Below are 19,818 nucleotides of genomic sequence, written 5' to 3'. Positions count from 1 at the left end.
TTAAATATACAGTGTTCCTTAATATAATGCTGTCCGATCATAACTTACGTAACTCTACGTAATTACGTCACGACCTTCAGAGCTTGCAAAGATTGAATCGCTATTGCATTCATATAGAATCTATTTGATTGATACCACGGGAGGTTCCTTGTGTTAGGAACTATGGCTTAATAAATAACATCTTATAAATACATGGTATCGCCAGAGGCTATATTTCAATGCAACGGCCTTTGACCTTTATTAAAACTATTGCCTGTTGTCCGCATGATGGCTGCACAAGTCTCAGAGGCTCCAGTAGGACATGATATTGTATTACGAAAAGAGAAGGTTGGTCCACACATACTGTTCGGTAGCCACACACACACGCCCCCAGCTAGCCGGCTAGCTAACTAGCTAGTTTAACTAGCAATAGCGTGGTGTGTGACACGTTTCGCTGACTACACACATCTTACAGTTCACTGAATCGCCTCAGAAAGTAAAGTAAGTAACTCTGGGTTTTTTTGGAGAAAATGTTGAAATACACTGTCCGCACAAGTAGTTTAATTACGGTACGCTAGCCGAGTTGAAACTAAGCCAATTGTGTGAACATACCAGTAGTCCAGAACCATGCGATGTAGGTGTGGTTGATATTAAAGAAATTGTGCACATGTGCACGCACTCGTACACAATGTTCTAGTTGATTTTTTCAACTTCAGTGTTCAAAAGGATTGACAGTTTTGCATGAGGTAATAGTTCTGACATCTGACTAAAGTCTGTCAAATTGCTTCATTGAGCTGATGTCAGAAAAAGTCAAAATACTCATCCAGGTGCTGGTGTGGGAATAGATGACTTACACTGTGCGAGATACGTTAGATACTTTGTGTAGTCAGTAGTTAGGTAAGGACATATTTAGTGTGCACTTCGGTCTTAAATATCAGAGCGATCATTTTTAACTGTCTCGCGTTGAGTGTTTTCTTTGTGTCATTTTTTTTGTCTTGTCCCCTGTATGTCACTTTTAAACATGTTGCGTTTGATAGGTTCGCGAGCAACTTGCGGTTTGTTATGGGTTTGTCTCATTTATTTGCTGCTTTGTTTTTGCTTTTGGAGCGTATTCACTCACGCTGCTGTCTTGGTATGTCATTGTATAAAATGAAGGCACGCGCTGTGATTTGCAGCACAGAATAAAAACAGAATAAACCCCACGGTTTTGTGTCGCACGTGTCATTCCTTTGCGCTGTTAGCTCAATTAAGTGCAGTTCAGTGAGGTATCAAATATTTATGATCATGACTGTGTGTAATATTGCATTGAAAAGTATAACAAATTAACTGCAAGATTGATCTTGGATTGACTTCACTGGCGCGTGAGAGCAAACACTGCAGAAAAAAAATCCTAACCTCCTTCTCTCGTTTTATGTCTATTCATGTGTGTGTTTCCTTCAGGACTTGTTGTGAGACACTGTGCATGTGCCTAAAACCCTGATTCCTCTCCTCCATGGCTGCCTCTGGCCCCTCCACCTCTGTGCCTGAAGGGCTTCACTATGAGACCAAATATGTCCTCCTCAGTTACCTTGGCCTGCCTCCACCCCCTCAACTGCAGCCTTCACACACCACCTCCACCCAAGGTAGGACCAGTGACTATACAATGGCTACCTCCCCATCACACACACACTTATGAGGTAGAGTGGCGAACCTTTCCACTAACTGGAATATGACTAACTGGCGTAAGACCAAGCCCTACCATTGTTGCCAAGCTGGGCAAGGAGTATCTCTGTCAGTATCACAAAATGAAACGCTGGTGACAGATGCCCACAATGCTGCTATGATGACTGTAAGTTCATTAAAGCAAGAGATAAGGACATGTGGGACAATGAGGAATTACTCTTATTTATTGTTGTGGGTTAATGGCTGTAGGTGCCTTCCTTTACCAATGCATGGTTGGTCTGTGGCCCTTCCTATAGGCAAATACTGTAGGCATTTTTGTTAGAAAACACTGGTTTACCTTCCTCCCTGTCTTGTATATGCCATACGGCACATGCGATAGTATTTCATTTAGTGAGATCATTTGGACGGATATGTTAAATTACCACACAAGGGGGGGGACTCTCCATTTGGAATGCTTCTGTTGTCTTCTCATGTTGGACAATGCTGATTTTCAACAGCATGTTTGCTCAAAACTCAAGTAAGGCAGTGAGATTGAAGAGTCTTGTCTCTTGAAATGCTTAACTGATGGGTATGAATAGAAGGACTGTGGATAGTTCCAGAGATAATTTGTAACTCTGAACGATTGTGTGGAGTGGAGAATGAACATGCTGTTTGCCCATCCTCACTTTTAGTCATTATTTGAAAATGTGCTGTGCTGTCTCTATAGCTGGCATGAGAACCAGCTTAGTGGCTTTCCACGGACAGCCTGGCAGAGGGGACTGCTTGTCACTCTTCCAGTCCAAATTAACCTGTTTACTGCCAGTAATGGATGCACAAATTTGCCCGTCAAAGGCACAAGGCTCGTAGAGACTTAAATATGAATACATTGTTTTTAATCTGAATGTAACACTTAAGAAAAAAATTAATGTAACATTAAAAAAAAAAGAATATTTCATATAGATTATTTGATTGTGGAGTCTGGGCTCAGTATTTCTTAGAGGAGGGGAATGTGATTTGTGACCTAATTAAGCCTGAATTTCAACAGCTGTGAAGCAGAGTTGTTGGATTCGGGCCATTCAGAGGTCCTGCTAAACTCTGTGTCTGGCCACCAAGTTCACTGATCAGTTAAAGAGAGTACACACCTGTACCCCAGGTAGGAATCCGTACCTAATTAGCAGGCAAATGACGAACCCCAGCAGGAATTGAGCCTATGATGAAGAGAGGAGAATGTTGTAACTGTACAGTACAGATGAGGGTTAAAGTAGTCCCTTTCAGTGAGATTTCAGGCGCTCCAGCACGTCAGCAGCTAGGGGAGGAATTCCCCGCATTTCCTTCTCTCTGCTTTTTGTTAAGCGAGGATGGAAAAAGGAGAGACACGAGAGTCTGATCCCTCATTTCCGCATGGCTTGCTCCATGCTCCGACAACCTGTCGTGTGCAATCATGAGCGGATTACTCAAAACGCCAACAGATCAGGGCGGACACAAACGCTGTCTGACCTAACCCAAAGTGAAACCAGCCATCTTGGGAAGCACCTCACTCTCCACTAGTCCCAAGAAAGTCCCATTCCCTGGTGGTCTGAGTTTCCAAAGCTGTTAATTTGTTTTTTTTTTTGTTTTGTTTTGTTTTTTTTTTCGTCGGAGCCTGTTGGTATGACGGTAATGTGAGAGTGATGTTTAAGTATCCGGTGCAGTGGTATAGTGTCATACAGGAATCTCACTGCCCCCTACTGCTGGCCTCTGCCACCCAAGGCAACGTGAATATTATGAATAATTCACATGTGTCTGTGTGTGTGGAACGCGTAGCACGAAACGAGCAGAGCAGACGCTACCATCTTTCTGTTCTCTGAAGGAGAGAGCGAGTCAGAGAGTGGTTCTGTTATATTTTGTGCCATAGTGTTTTACTCTGTAACTTACAGCCTATGTGATGCTGTCATACATCTGTCTGTTTGATAAAAAAGGCATATTTAAGGCAAAAACAATAGAGTTATGGCAGTGAGATGGAAAGAACTGTGTCTGTTTCAGTTTTCCTATGGATGTGAAATGTTTTTGCGCCAAAACCAGGCAGCCTTTACATTGACCAATGCTATTGCATCCTGTTGGGTTCAGGATGTTCTATTTGTGAACTTTTCTCACCTTTGCTCATGTCTTGCACTGTACGTAAAATATTATGTATACATTCCCTGTCAGGGACGCCCTGTGCTTTGACTTTGAACCGTATAGAGAACATGCGTTGATGACAGTGAAGTTAAGAAGGAAAATGCTTTCTGCCACTTTTAACATTACGTCTGACAAAAGATTAAGATTAAGTGCAATTGTAGTTGCAAAACTGACGTGATTCTACTCTGAGCAGATCATACATTCAGTCCGTAGTGACGGCGATCACAGATAAGCATATCACAGATAATTGCCGTCACACTAGTCACATGTGACATGACCAAAAATTCTTTTAGAGTGAGGTTTGAATGTTTCAAATGTGTCAGAGGCCTTTAATCTGTCCATACACGAGTGTATATTTTTGCTCATTCTCTCGGTTTTACCAGGTCGTGAGAGGTTTTAGGGGATGAAAATTGGTGTGTGTGTTAATGTTGTGTGTAAAATGTGTGCAGTTAGGACATGCTTTTGCGCTCCAGCAGGAGATGGCCTGTCTGCACAAGAGAGAGAGAAAGAGAGGAGTAACCAGATGAAAAAACAGATTGAGGAGGAGTTAAGGCTGTTGGAGGAGGAGATTGCAGCGTGTAAGTCGAAGAAGACACACACACACACACACCTCTGACATAGTTTATGCAGTTATATACAATATGCTTTCACATATACACAGCTCTAACTTTACTCTCACACATAATGTGTTATACAAAAAACATCAAAGATGCATTTTATTTTTAATTTGAAAGCTTTGAATAATCCCTTGATGTAAATAATTCCTGATTGTGATAAAAGCCTTAACCTAGTCAAACCACCTCTGGTGATAGTCATCATAATCTGATGTAGAAGTAAACCGGTTTTGACTTCTTGTGTGTCTTATTTCTTTACAACGATCATTCATTTGGACAATGTTTGTTTCAGCTTATGAGTCAATTTTCTGTCAAAGAGACAAGCTTGTACTGTGGAGAGTTGTTTGAGCCTGTTGTTTTGTGTTGGTGCGGACTAAAGCATTTTTTCGGTCTTTGTCTGTATAGCTTTCTCCAGGACGGGCTTTGATTGTCACACGTCTCCTGTGTTCAGCCCAGCTAATCCAGAGAGCTCTATAGAGGACTGCCTGGCGAACCTTGGGGACCGGGTGGCTCTGGACCTAGATGTACACTTGGCCTCGGCCGTACACACACTCCTCAGTGGGTCAGTAACCGTTTCATGCAGGTCTCTCTCCATCCCATTGTGATCAAGTCTTCTGTGCTTGTTTTGAGTCAGAACAGGTTTCCTCAGGTTCAAAGGCAAAGAGACTGTGAGTTGACGTGATTCTTGAGTCGTGGAGCAGAGTTTGAGAAACGCTGCCTTAAAGCCTCTCGGGCCTTTTCTCTGTCTCCTCAGGTTTTGCTCTCGCACAGACATGGTTCAAGGTCTCAGTCTCCCTTTAATGAACTGAACCAAGTGGCGCAGTGCTGAGTTAGAACAAAATCATGTAGGTCTGACTGGCTGAGAAGGAGCTCTAGAGAAAAAATTATTAGCGAGTGTGAGGCAAGACAGCTTGTACTTCTGTGAAACCTTAACATAAAGTATAACCCTTAAAATTGGTTATAACTCATGCACACAGCTAACAGAAATGCGTGTCTCTGTTCCTCAGCCCTTTGGACTATGAGCGTTTCAGAGCAGCAGTACAGGAAGTGTGTTCTCACTCTCAGGGAGCCTGGAACAAGGTGAGAGACTACATTTCCCATGATCACCTGTGATTGCGTTGCCTTCCACTCATAGTAAAGATGATAGTAAATTTTTTAGTCATGACAAAGCCCTTCTTCTATATAAACATTTTACTATATGTTTCTCTCTCTTTGCCCCTCCCTATCTCTCTCGCTGTTTTGTCTCTGTCTGTATGTAATCCTGTCCAGGTGCTGGTGCCCTTAGTAGTGTTACAGGCTCTGCAGGTCAGGGGGCAGTCTCTGAGCTCTCTGTTGGCTCTGGGCGTGCGTTACCTCGAGGAAGAGGAGGCAGAGTTCATAATCCAGCAAGGTGGATGGGTAAGTGGACAGGGTGTGGGTACAGTGTGGATGGGTAAGTGGACAGGGTGTGGGTACAGTGTGGATGGGTAAGTGGACAGGGTGTGGGTACAGTGTGGATGGGTAAGTGGACAGGGTGTGGGTACAGTGTGGATGGGTAAGTGGACAGGGTGTGGGTACAGTGTGGATTGGTAAGTGGACAGGGTGTGGGTACAGTGTGGATGGGTAAGTGGACAGGGTGTGGGTACAGTGTGGATTGGTAAGTGGACAGGGTGTGGGTACAGTGTGGATTGGTAAGTGGACACGGTGTGGGTACAGTGTGGATGGGTAAGTGGACAGGGTGTGGGTACAGTGTGGATTGGTAAGTGGACAGGGTGTGGGTACAGTGTGGATTGGTAAGTGGACAGGGGGTGGGTACAGTGTGGATTGGTAAGTGGACAGGGTGTGGGTACAGTGTGGATGGGTAAGTGGACAGGGTGTGGGTACAGTGTGGATGAGTAAGTGGATATAACCTAGAAATCTGGTTTCCGTTCCTTACTCATGTGTATTAAAGAAGGTTAAACTGAAGGGCTAAATTATCATGTCATATTTTACAACTGCAGTCCTGTCTTCATGCCAGTGGGCAATATCTTTACTTCATAAAACACTTTTAGATACATCTTTCTTTATATTGAAGTATAAATCAGAATTTGAGGGATCTCCTGCTCTTTATTTTGTGTCATGGTTGATTTGTCGACTTTGTAGATTGCACATATCATGATGCATCTTGTAAAACATGCAAACAATGATTGAAAAAAAAAAAAAGATGCATTTTAGTATTAAGCATTACAGTATGGTAGCAATAGGGGGCACCAGAGATTTACTCAGTCAACACAATATGCAGCTATTCTAAGGCACTAAATTTATAACACAAGGGTCAACGCTGTTATATAACAGCATTGATATGAAAAGTGGTATGTGGCATTAGCTCATGTTTTTATAGTTTTATCTGTGTATGCTGTGGTTTTGCAGTGAAATGTAATTTATGGAGCAATGTAATTAACGCTTGAGATGCTCCACCAGAACGCTTCTCCTGAAGAAATGTGTGCTGTAGCATGCCTGATTTGATGCCTGTAAGGGCTTTGACTGAATCGAGTGGGTTTGGATATGGGTCACCCAGTGCTGCTTTGCAGAGGGAGACTTGTGTAGTGATGTAAGCTGTAGCTTTACTAACTATGAGATGAGCTTTCATTACAGCTTGGAGACTTATGCATTTCCCTCCATACGAGTAGTTGAAATATTCTGCTTGTCCAGTGTAGGGTTTTTAATGGGGTTAAGATTGGCATATGTCTGCTGTAGTGTGTAGGACAGGTTTCTGGATATGCCGTCACAGATGGACTCTTTCCCTATGAAAACCTCTGTTCATGGTTGGTAGAAAGTAGGGAAACTCAGTCAGAGGGATTAATTTAATTAGACCCACAGTGATGCCTTTGTGTGTATGTGTGTAAGAGAGAGTGTGTGTGTGTGTCTGTCTGTGTCTGTGTGTGTAAGAGAGTGTGTGTGTATCTGTGTGTGCGGGGACGAGAGGGAGAGCTATTGTTTCAGTGCTTGTTGAACAGCCTGAATAGAGCCAAATTACTCCTCTGTTATGTCAGAAATGAGCCAGGGGCTGGGACAGAGATGACACGGAGAGGGAGGGAGAGAGGGAGGAGAGTGTGCGTGAGAGGGAGAGAGAGGGAGAGGGAGAGCAAGAACAAGCGAGTAGGAACTCCTGCTGAGCGGTTCTAGCCCTGTTCCTGTGGCAGTCTCCTTTTGTCTCTGCTGGGGTTACCACAACGCTGCCTCTTCTCGTCCTCTCTCAGTCTCTGTCATCTTTTCTTTCATTCTTTGTTGAAGTTTTACTCACTCTGGAAGAAGTCAACTCTTTTTTTTGATTGTTAGCCAGGACTCAGGTAGGCTATTTCTCTGTCATGATGTAAGTGTGTTGGAGAGTGAGTGAGTGTGTAAGAAAGATGAGCTGGAAGGAAGTGAGTGAGAGTGGTTGATGTGCAGTGTTTTGCTCATTCGACTGTAAATAAATGTCTGTTCAAAGTGCGTGTGGATCATCTCCATCAAGCACAGCTTCGCGGTGACCTCCATCACACCACACACGTTCATTTCAGTGGTAGCAGTCTGATAGCACGACAGCTAATGTGAATCCTCCTGTGTCGCAATGTGAGCACGACAGCTAATAGGGTTCATCAGTGTTTTTCAAATGCCTTTTGCAGGAGTTTTATAAAATCTGTAAAAATAAAAGCAGTTTGTTATTTAGCTGCGTCCTCCTGTACTGCTCATGTGACCTGTGTGCGATATTTTGTGAACCTTGTTTGAGAGGCCTTTATAGTCCTTTTCATTTTTCATATCAGAGACAAAAAAGCTGGTTCTGTCCAGTTCATCGAGCAACGTTCGTATGAAGCCAGTACTGCCTGAGGGTAGTGTTGGGGTGTGTGTGTGTGTTTGTGTTTAGGGAAATCCAGGGGGAGGAGACATTTTGAAAGCCACCACAGCCCTAACGCACAGCTGAATCAGGTTGGACGGATGGGCATGACTAGGCAGTTTGATCAAGTCACTGTGCACTTTCAGATGTCAAGGCAACAGGTCAAGGGGATGAGTTTGCTGAGTAATGGGACACTGTGAGTGTGTGTGTGAGGGAGGGAGAGAGTGAGTGTGTGTGTGTTTATGACTTTGAAGGCTGGGACCTTGTATATTTATCCATGCACATTGCCCTGTGGTACGACCACCCCATCCCCCCGGTTTCAGGTCTCTAGTCCGTCCTTGACCCATAGAAATAACAGCTGTTCCTCAGAACGCCTGACTTAAATTGACACCGTCCTCAAAAGTGCCCCGTCAGACCCTGTCAGGCATTTTGTGATGTCGTAACGCGACTCCTGTCGCCAAGGTAATGACAGAGTGGCTTTTGGCCCTCATAGGAGTCTAACCTGTCGCAGGAAAAAAAAAAAAATCTCCATGCAGGAATTAAAGCCAGGACAGGAGCCATTTGGTCGTCTGGGGAGGGCCTGTGGTGTCCCTAAGACCCAGAAAGGCACACAGCACAGCTGGTAAATCAGGAGGTGCTGAAAGCTTTTGTGCTTGGATCATTTCAGTATTCAGGACTCTCGTGCTGCCCGTGCTGACCATCTCAACACATTATGTAAGAGACTTTTTCCCTTGAGGATGGGATGATTTGCATGTTTTCCTCGCAGTGCTGACGTGAGAGCGCACACGCCTGCATGCATGCACAAACACACACACACACACACACACACACACACGCTCAGACCCACAGAGGAAGGACAGAAATAAATGTGATAAATTTTCATATGGAACAGGTGAGCAGAACACTGCCTGGCCTAGTTTCACTGCTTCATGGCTTCTGTTCTTTCTCCTGGGACAACAGACCTAGGTCAGATACGACAGTGAACTGTCAAAGTGCATTCCAGAACAGAAGTGGCAGAGTGTGCGCTATCCGTGAAACAATATAGCCGAGTATGTTTATGTTTTTTGTTTTTGTTTGTTTTAATCAAGCATTCAGTTGTTCCGATCGTGATCTAATTTGGTGAATACTGTTAGCGGTGGTGTTTGATATAGGCACTAGAGGACTTCAAGATAAAATTTATTGGAATGTCAGAAATATATGTCCATTTTGAGGTCACTGAAAGCTCCTGACCTTAAACATTTGGTCTCATGTCCAAGTATAAGTTACAGTTTTCCACTTAAGGAATGTGAGAGCAAATTGTTGTGTGTAAACTCTCTCTTGACTCAGTGGAGCTATGACTAAACCTGTTTTTAATACGTTTCTCGTAGCTTGAGGCTCTGTGACTGCAGTTCTGCCTGAAACAATTTGTACAGGCAGACTTTTCTCTCTCAAGCAGCCTGTTATGGTACTTGCTCTTCAAACTATCATTTTCCAAACAAGTGATCACAAACTAGTCAAAGTTGGAGTACGTCATTATCATACAATTTTGCGTGATTGGAAAATGACACCAGAATCCCTTCATATATATGACTTTGAGCTAAACATTAATTCTTTTCTTTTCTGGTCTTATTTTGGTGTGATTGTTGTTGTTGTTGTTAACTCATTGCTTTAAAAGGGATTTTAGTGTCTTTTTGGGTCTGGTAATCATGTCAGATATTTTAACATCCTAGCATGGTTATCATTTTGCACTGGGCATTTTTTTAGAGTGAAATCCCTCACTGTTTTAATGCAACTAAAAACTATTTGTTTCATTAGTAGTAATAAACTGACCATTTCAGAGGTAAAAATCGATTTTAGAGAGGCTCTGTTGGTATTTGAAGTACATTGCCTCAAACAGTTGCTGAGACAGTCGTAATGAGAGACAGACGTCTAACTGAGTTGGTTAGGGGCAAGGAGGGTTGGGCGGGCGGGGGGGGCAATGCTGACCACATTATGTCTTTATTTGGGGGCAGAAACCCCCTTCATAACCCCCCAGGACATTGCATAATGGATACTGTGCTGTGTGTGTTATCAGACCGCATTGTTCAGTTTGCTCGTACCTCCTTGGAAATCAGCATGTGTCCATTTGCATGGCAGAAGAAGTGATAGGTTTATCTTTACTGTTATCCTGCATGGCCACATATAGATTACACGTGTGTTTATTCAAACTGCCACAGTTAAAGTTTGTTCATACAGTGCAAGGTTCAATTTCTTTTGCTGAAAGTGTTTCAAGCAAAACATTAATGTAAAATGTGTGAAAATAAGTATGTTAAATGAGTTTTGACGCTGCAATGTGTCCTCATTAGTTTACTCTCAGAAATAAGTGTATAATTAGGTAGCATATTTTTAGCATGACTACACTTGTTGCACAAAACAGGATACCTTACATAGGAAAGAAGTAGGTTGTGTAAGATGCACTCCACCCGTCTCATTCAGAGACAGAGGCTGTCCCACGGCGAGGGTGGTTGCTTTTGCAACAGTCATGTGTTCTGTAACGTAGTGTACCATTTCCACTGGATCCATAAATGCCATGGTCTTTGATGTCAAACTTAGACTGTAGCTTCAGTGAAGCTCTGCTTGAAAACCACCCTCTAATCTCTTGTAGATATAAGGTTTGATCATATAATATGTTCACCTTCCTAGCCTCACAACTGACCTTCCCATCACAGGAAACTCAGCACTAAGGGTGTTTGAGGTACGCCCAATTTCTTATACAACTTATTTGATGGGGCTTTTCCCAAGGTTGTGATGTTTTAGGTTTGATATTGTACTGTTTGTGGTTTCATATTCTACTGTCTAGTTTTTAATGCTGTATTTAAATACTTTCTACTGTAAATCCATATAAGTGTTTCAGGATGGTTTGTAGTATTTATGGTAAATGACAAAAACAAAGCGTCTGTGGGGTCATTTGAGTGAAGCTTCAGGCGAGTTTTAGTGGAGTTGATGACAGCAGTCAGCATTGAGACACAGCGATGGTGCAGCTTCACTCCAAGAGACTGGATTTTAGAAAAATGAAAAGTAAAGCACTCCTCCTGTGACACGCAAATCAGCTTAAAATAAGAGGAAAGACTATGATGCATGGTTGGGAACTTAATCCTCTCTCTCTCTCTCTCTCTCTCTCTTTCTCTCTCTCTTTCTCTCTTTCTCTCTCTCTCTCTCTCAAATACACACACATGTGCATGCCCTGGCTCTCTCTCTCTTTTTCTCATCCCTTTCACCCATCCCCAAAACTTAGTTTTGTACAAGATCTTGTGCTTCTCCATGTGCCAACTGCCTGTATTTGATAATTTATGTTAATATCATTGGTCTTAGAATCTCCTATTTAATCTGCTTTGTGGTTAGAATGTCTGTGGATAAACCCTGCTCCAAGGCACTGATGTTTGTGGATAAACCCTGCCCCAAGGCACTGATGTCTGTAATTCATGTCAAACATGAGACAGGAGGACCCTCAGTGGTGTCTGTCTTGTATGTTCTTCGGGAGTGGGAGGGCTTCAGGGACAGCTTCAGGTGGGGACAGTCCAGTTAGGTTAGCTTAAAGAAAACAGTGTTGTTGTCTTTGTTCTCACCTGTCTGTCTAGTATCACTTTGCTCTCTGTCATTTGTCTGTATGTGTGTCCCTGTTTCCTGTCTGTGCTGTGTCCTGGTACTGTCTGTCAGTTTTCTCTGTTTGTGTGTGTGTGTGTGTCTATAACTTTCAAAGGCTTTACTGATGTTACAGAATTTGATAAAGAATTACGTTATGGTGAGTTATTTCAGTACATCATCAGTCTAGTGGCAGAGCCTTGGTCAGCTGTGCAGGGAGGTTGCACACAGCTGCCGTGCTCCATCCTCCGACAGGATTACATGTGAAAGAAAGGCCACGTGCACACTGCTGGATTACTGTAACGTCAGTGTCTGTGCGACCGTGGACAGGATGGAGGCAGATGTGACAGGAGTGAAGAGCAAGAAGGCATTCAGGTCTTACTGAAACAAGAGTGGCCCAGTGCAGTGAGTGCGTTTACATAGACAAAGCATCGTTACAAGGCTTATCATTCTCCTGTTTCCAGCATGGTGCCATTTGAAATACATTGTGTCAAAGTTAGAAAAAAAAACACCTTGGCTCTTTTTGTAGACAGGCAGAAAAATAATACTTTTGGCTGTGTTGAATTGTGTGGAAAACCATAGTGGAACATCCTGCATAGATGCCGGAGAGACGTAGAAATGAATGACACAGAACTGACAATTGCAGTTAAAGCCAAAAGGGAGCGTTCCGTTTTAACATCCCTCTAATACTCAACTAATCCGATTGGGCAGCGAGAGGGAGGGAGGAAGGGATGGAGAGAAAGAGTGCATTGAACTGGAAGGAGAGAGAGATGGAGGGAGCTCACTGGCTTTTTGCTCCACAACTGAAGTGGACAAATCGTTATGGGAGGATTAAAAAAAAAAAAAAAAAAATCATTGTCGTAGTAGACCCGCTGCCTCAACGAATTTGCCCCCCACCCCACCCCCTTAGTCTCTTAAATCTCAAAAGCAATTAGTAAGTCATTATACATGTTTAGTTTGGGAAAATATCTGTTTCCTGTTAAATGACTATCATTTGTGTGCTCTAGATATCGTCGTAGCTTGTAAGTGGTTCCATTAAAGACTTTCTCCCTGGAACATCTCGCGCCCCGCCCCGTGGACATCACACACAAACCGCAGCTCCTGTTATGTAAACTGACTGAAACTGTCCGTTCCATTTCACCCCACTTATTATGACACCACTGCAGACCAGAATGTTACACACATGTCTTTTCAGTGGTTTTTTCCCCTTATTAATTCTAGAGTGTATTAGAAAAATGAAAAGAGTTTTGATGAATCAGTCTAAATGCCATATACTCCAAGTGTCTCCTGGATTGATTTAAATGATTCAGATATCACACCTTAAATAAAAGATTTTTTTCTTTTTTTAAGTCATCATTATTTAGTATAATATAGTACTTTCACTACATCAGTGATCAGCCTTAGCGAGTTTTGTTTGGAGTGAGTTAGCCACCACAGTTTACCACTAGGTGGCGACTTAACCAAAGATTTGTTAAGTTCCTCCGCACAGTCCTGTGATGTCTTTGCGTTTAACGAGACCCTGTCTGGATACCAGACCTCTCTCATATAGTTACCAGTTACTTGGGATTATGTTAGAATTTTGTTAATCTATAGTAGCCAGAACGCTTGTACATCCTGCTTGGTTTAATAGAAATATTCTGAAGATTTTGGACACATTGGAAAGTCCGAAAAGAAAGGGGTGAAATTCTTTGGAGAAATTCCCTGTGGTCTGAACTGGCTTCTTAAGACATCCAATATGTTCAGGGTTCACTGTACTGTTATGTGAGATGGAAGCGGGCTGTTTTTATGAGTACTGTGTGTTTATGTAGATGTTTTTAGCAGTGAGTAACTTTCTTCATATTTTTCGCTTTTGTCAGACACAAGCAGTTCAGCAGATTTCATGTAAGTGAATCAGTAGCTGTTCTTTAGCTGTTTTTGTTCTAGTTTCTAGGTTTAAATGATTGTTCACTACACTCCCCTTTTTTCAATTCTCAATCACTGAATCACTGTGGGCCAGAGGAGAATAGAGTAGATTTACAAAATGAGTAGAATGGCAATAAAGCATTTGTGTGGCTTTTCTCATATTGTTGTATTGTCTCATGTTATTGTATTTTTTCATGTTATTGTATGATTGCACAAGTAGTCACATATTGTTCCTCTGTTTTATTCCAGTCGTTTTTGGCACCGTTTCAACTCCCGCAGTTCTGGTGATATTGATTCCATTGCAGCGGTAACAGGTCCATCCTAATGCTTTGTAGTGTGCTTGTACACAGCTAATAGATCGTGGTCCACTTGTTTTTTTTTAATTGCCTTTTTTATCACTTATTTTCGCCTTGAAAATGAATGGGGAAAGTTTTAGGTCTAGTGGTACGACGGGGGTTTGCACATAGCGGCAGTCGATAAGCTACAGTGTGAATCAAAAACTGACGCTGCAGCGCAATCACACTTGGATTTTCTGGCGGAAATGCATCTCTAGTTGTCAACGTTGGCACTAGACTCATCGAATAAAAAAAATCAATGGAAAATAGTCGTTTTTCTTCGAATGAACCAGATCTATAACATATCTAACACTTCACAGGACTAGTAGTGCTGTGTCATATTTAATGCAGTAGGCCTTGGGCTCTGTCTCTCCTTTGAAAAGCGTCACTGTAATTTAGGAAGTGCACTCACTCTGTGATGTTAGTGAGACTCTCTTTTCCAAAGCATGCTGAAGAATACGTTTCTTTATCAATCAGTCTTTCACCTCACTGACGTCATTGACTAACGGCTGTTGTTTTTCCAGGCCTTGTCAGCCTTCTAAGGTTGAAGTTTGTGGTTGAGTACAATGTTTGTGGTTCTCCTCATTCATCAGAACTGTGTCTGAGTTGTAACCACTGTTGCAAAGCGTTGCCTGTTTTGAACACTTCGTGACAAACAATTGTTCATGTGAAATGAAATACACTGACTGCCGAAGTGCATCTCTTTTCACATAAACGTGATGATGTCTGAGATGAATAGTGTTTTAATCATTGCAAGCATATATAAATTACTGATAGAAAAACTCCTCAAAGTTTTGAGTGAAGGTTTTGTCTTCTTCCTTGTTTTTTCCTCATTCAGATCAGGTAAAATGTACAGTGTACTTTGATACAGATTTATTTTTTTGGCAGGAGGGCCTCCTAAATTTACATTTACATTTACTTATTTAGCAAATGCTTTTCTCAAAAGCAACTTCCTGAATCTCTCTGTGATTATTGCAGGGCACTGTGTTTGGCGTAGAAGAAGCCGGAGACCCCGGAGTCATCATCGCCGAGGACAGTAACGACATCTACATCCTGTCGGGGGAGCAGGCGCCCGATCAGCTGAGCCCCCCAGCATCGCTGCTGACTGTAGGAGACAGCAGTGGGCCAGGCTCCTGGCAGACAGAGAGCTTACCTGTGTCTCTGACTGGGCACGAGTCTTGGGCTCAGGTTGGCATGATGGATCCTGAGGACGCCAAGAGTCTGGACAGCACCGAGGGTGTGGCCCTGGCCGAGGAGCGCAGCGAAAACAACTCCTCCAACTCTGACATCGTCCACGTGGAACGAGAAGAGGCAGAGCTTCTGGAAGAGGGCGGGGAGACCACAGAAGAAGCGGAGCTGCAGGAGAGCGTCCTCAGCGTGCTGGGAACCGAGAGCGAGCTGGCTGCTCTCAGGGCAGAGCTCAGAGAGGAGACTACGCCCCTTCCAGAACCGGTCACAGAAGCAGCAAAGCCACCCATAGAGTCAGCGGAGCAGGTTCTTGTTATGGAGACACCAGCTAGCCTATCATCTGAGCCATCAATGGTCATCATTGAACCAGAGCCCTCAATTGATCCTGCTACTACTGCTGGCCCCCCAGCATCTGAGCCCCCAGCTGCTAAGCCAGACCCTGTCCCAGCTCCCGTTCTGGCTCCCGTGGAACCTTCATCCCCCGTGAAGGAGGTTCCTCCTGCTCTTGCCCCAGAACCTGAACCAGAACTCCAGCCTGAAGCCCAACCTGAGCCTGTCTCAGTACCGTCATTGCAGGAAATCCCAACAGAGGAACCGAAGCCAGAGATTGTGCCGGAGGTCCCACCTCCAGTCCAGGAGGTTCCTGTTTCTCCTCTGGCTGAGGCGCCCCACACAGAGCCTGTCCCAGAACCTGCCCCAGAGTCCTCCGAGCTCCCAGTTCTGCTTTACGGTGGTGCTGCTCTGATAGCCATTGCTGCAGTGGTGGCTTATGGAGCTCTGGCTTACAGAAAGAAGTAGGAGGAAGTAAAGCTACGCTTCTGAGCCTGTGACCTCACCAAACCAGCGGCTCATTGATGGGAACCTGGGCCCTTGTGCTGCCACAAGCCACATCCCCATGGGAACTGTACCTCTTTAGCCATTTGTTTTGTTTTTTGTTTTCTTTTGTCTGCTGTTGCTTTGTTGCATAACACTGATTCCAATGTGGTGACTGGAAGGGAACATTACTAATGTGTGTCTATTTTGTTTATCCTTTCACTTTTTTTGTAGGTATGGCTTTGTGCTGCACACACACAATTTGTGGTAGTCTGATAACTTGGCTGTAGTTGGGGTTCCTCTGAGTCTTTGAATGATCCCAGTGGGGGAACAGTTGGTCAGATGGTTACAACGTTAGGTTCTGAACACTTCTGAAAACGTGTCGGTTAACACGGACAGTGAGAGCTCAGTACCCATACTTAATCCCTAACACAAATCCATTTTTAGTTATAAACCTAGACACGATTGATGAGCAGGGTCCAGTTATAGAGAAGCAAAACCTCTGTTCAACTCAGTTACCCTGTGGTTAAAAAAAAATCCGCACCATGTCATGCAAATGGCATGTGGTGTTATTTACCTGATTTGTTTATGAAAAATTCCCCGTCAAAGAAGACACTGGTGTGCCCACATGAGTGCTAGCATAGGCCGGAAATGGTGTGAACTAAAATGATTTTAGAATGACTAAGTGCAAGTGTAAGATATGATGGTATTAGAGAACCTGTTAGGCCCAATAGATGGCTTTTTTCCTTTTAGTTTTCACTTGTTATGCTGTAATAAAACTGATGGACAGGCCTCACCGTATTAGAAATGGATTAGATTTGCTTTCACTGGTGGACAAGTGACTGAACGAGCATCTGTCTGTCGTTTGTAAGGAGCGAATTGGTGAACTCTCTTGACCTCCTGGCTTGGTTTCGGTTTTGTTTGACATCATCTGAATGTGTAAGCACTTCCCTCCTTGTTCTGCAGAACGAGCTAAGTCTGGTCAAAAACAAATTTAAGATGAAAGGAGAAGCTCTGCAAACACTGAATAGTAGCAGACTCGTTTCAGTGTTGTTTCTTTTTCATGACATAGTCCATACTTAAACAGACTGGCACAAATCTCGCCCTTTCCGGTCTACCTCGTCAGATTTCTGTTCCTCACAATATACATCGACAACAGCATAATCATACTGACAATTGGTTTGTGTTGTGAATTTCATCAACTAATTTTTTGTGTTAAACTGAGATTTATCAATCTCTGTACAGAGCCCAGGCCGCTGTCTACAACGGGAGACGCTTTGGCTTCTTATCTTGGAATATTTCTTTGGTTCATCAAAGGATTGTAACTGGTGAATGTGTTTTAAATCACTACAAATAATGTGAAGGCTTGATGTTTTAGTGTCAGTCTTTGGTCTAGACGTGTTGTTTTCATTCAAGCAGTGTGTGTGTTGAGGTAATTAAGCGTACGATTTGCGTGAGTGATACTGTGACTGAGACACCATTTCTTTGGGAAGCCAACATCACCATGACAACAGGGGTTGACACATTTCTGTAATCTGGGTGGAGTGGGTAAAAGTGACGTACTTACAATCTCTCTGAGTTCAGGCTGGATTGCTTTTAATGCCTTTTAGGGTTGAAACAGAAGAGATTTTTTTTTCCCTGCTTTACATTTTCTGTCATCGTTCTGTGTTCAGTTTCCAAATTTAACATGTAAAAATGAATCAACACACGTCACATTGTACAGCAGAATCCTGCCCTCAGTGCAGTATGCTACAGCTAACCTGTGAAGATGGTGAATGAAATTTACACCAGCAAGTATCAGTGACCGTTAGGTTTAGAGCTGTGCTCTGCTTTATGTTTCAGCTGCCATTGTCAGATCAAGAAATCACAATTTCGTTTTCTTTATCTAAGAGGCGCCTTGCGGTCACCTGACTATGAAATAGTATTGCTTAAAGCAAGCTAATTTAAGAGACTTCCTTATCTCGGCAGTCAAGATTCACCTGCAGGCTACTGTGTCATATCTCCTCTCTACTGGTCCTGAGACCACACCTCTACACAGTTCCCTGCTTCCTGTGCCTCTCCTTTCAGACACTGGTCATTAATAAGGGAGTCCAAATACAAGTCACTTTAAGACATTCACATCAGAAAGGAGTTTTTGTACCAGCTCTGTCATAAACAATCAGCATTAATCAAATAAATTTGCTTCCCCTCTGAGAAGAGCCACTTGCCTCGTTTTTGGTTGGTGATTCGATCCTTAATTTTTTCAGTTGTGTTTAAGAAGGGGGGATGGGGAGGGGGGTCCAAGTGCCTTTCGATATTCATCTTAGTTTGACACCAAAACACTTGCTACATGATTTGAGTTGAGATGCACGTAAAACACACACACACAGTCTGAAATAGCTATGTAATGACGTGTGCCTTGTGTTAAGTTTATTTGTGATGACTAACAGGAAGGGTAAATGCTTTGGATAGTCCCACAGTGCAGTTGTACAGCATTTCAGAACTGACTCAGTGCTGAGTGTGCCTCAGCTAACATCGTAACGTATTACTACTGAAAATACACCCCTTTAAAATGAAACCAGGATCCAACTGATTAGTTTTCACCGTGTGCAGTTAGTGAGTGAAATCAATGAAGCTGCTGAAAACTAGTTGATTTTTTTACCATAGCTGGGAGAAAAGACACCATCTTCTGACAGTGAGGGCAAATAATAAAGACAAGTTCAAAAAAGGACAGGTTTAAGATTCAGTGAAGTACTGTGACTCTTGTCATACATTTGAACAATAGTGAAAACAGAAAGCAAACAAGTTTTTCCACAGTTTATTCATAACACTTGTTTCCTTCCCCAATACAAAGAGACAAGGAATTACACTACAGTGAGATTAAAACATTGCCACGTGCCTTATATTGCAAGTACAATGTGGTCTCTTTTTTTCCCCCCCCAGTCCTTTCACATTAACTGCCAACAGTGTCTGTGCTTAAGGAACTGACAAAACTATATCAGAACTCATTCACCCTAAACTTCAGGCTCTGCTTCTACTACTCTGCTTTTAAGACAATCTGTGCACAAACATGGGATTTCCTCATTGGCTGGATAACTGAAGTCAAAAGTCAAGACTGTTCAGTGGTTATGTTTATTAGCTGTTGCCCTAATTACCATTTTTGAATTTTCATATGGAGAAATCCCACTATATGGGATACCCAACTGATCAAATATTTTAAAATTATGTTACTAGACAAAACTTCGGCAAACAATCCAAGCTACAGTCATTTGGTTTGATGTCACCCCATATGACTTTGCCCTCTGTCATTCCTTTATGGGACTTACTATTAAATATGAACATTTAATGTTTTGCTGTTTGACATATGTATATATGACAGGCAAGGGTAACAAGAAAATGAAAGTTTATTGGAAAGAATACCCCATTTATTTATTACAGTTGACAGAAACAAACAGGCCAAAATTAACATATGGACATCATCAGGCAGCTCCTGCTGAATTTACATACAGTGGTAGTTAAAAATTGCATTGTTGCATAAGAGATTTCCAGTTAAAGTACTGAACTGGAATTTCCACAGGCAGTATAGAATTTACAATATTTTCATTACTCTAAATCTGGCATGCTAACTTCCTCATGCCAACAGACGGCAGACTTATCGTGTCCCGTGTATGTATGCGTTGTCAGTTTCACTCTCCATTTGAACATTTGTTCAATAGCAAAGTTCCATACATCAATATTCCAAGTGAACATTTTTTCAGATTCAATGGCATTGCATCAA

General features: G+C 42.7%; 1 protein-coding gene across 3 annotated transcripts; it reads left to right on the top strand.

Annotated features, from left to right (window-relative positions):
- The first annotated feature begins 146 nt into the window (after positions 1-146).
- Positions 147-18,225, top strand: bcl2l13 (BCL2 like 13). 3 transcript variants are annotated; one of them, XM_030766468.1, is made up of 7 exons: positions 147-327; positions 1,420-1,601; positions 4,251-4,355; positions 4,797-4,953; positions 5,399-5,471; positions 5,661-5,789; positions 15,039-18,225. In XM_030766468.1, the coding sequence occupies exons 2-7, from the start codon at positions 1,472-1,474 to the stop codon at positions 16,044-16,046; spliced, it is 1,602 nt and encodes a 533-aa protein (XP_030622328.1). In that variant the 5' UTR covers positions 147-327; positions 1,420-1,471; the 3' UTR covers positions 16,047-18,225. The 3 variants fall into 3 exon arrangements, with proteins under 3 accessions (XP_030622328.1, XP_030622329.1, XP_030622327.1); XM_030766469.1 differs by lacking the exon at positions 147-327 and adding an exon at positions 404-480 and having other exon boundaries at positions 4,254-4,355; XM_030766467.1 differs by lacking the exon at positions 147-327 and adding an exon at positions 404-480.
- The last annotated feature ends 1,593 nt before the right edge of the window (positions 18,226-19,818 follow it).

Source organism: Chanos chanos, chromosome 2, assembly GCF_902362185.1.
Source record: "Chanos chanos chromosome 2, fChaCha1.1, whole genome shotgun sequence".
Classification (NCBI taxonomy): Eukaryota; Metazoa; Chordata; class Actinopteri; order Gonorynchiformes; family Chanidae; genus Chanos; species Chanos chanos.
Note: the sequence above shows the minus strand (reverse complement) of the source record. Positions and strands in the feature narration are given on the sequence as shown.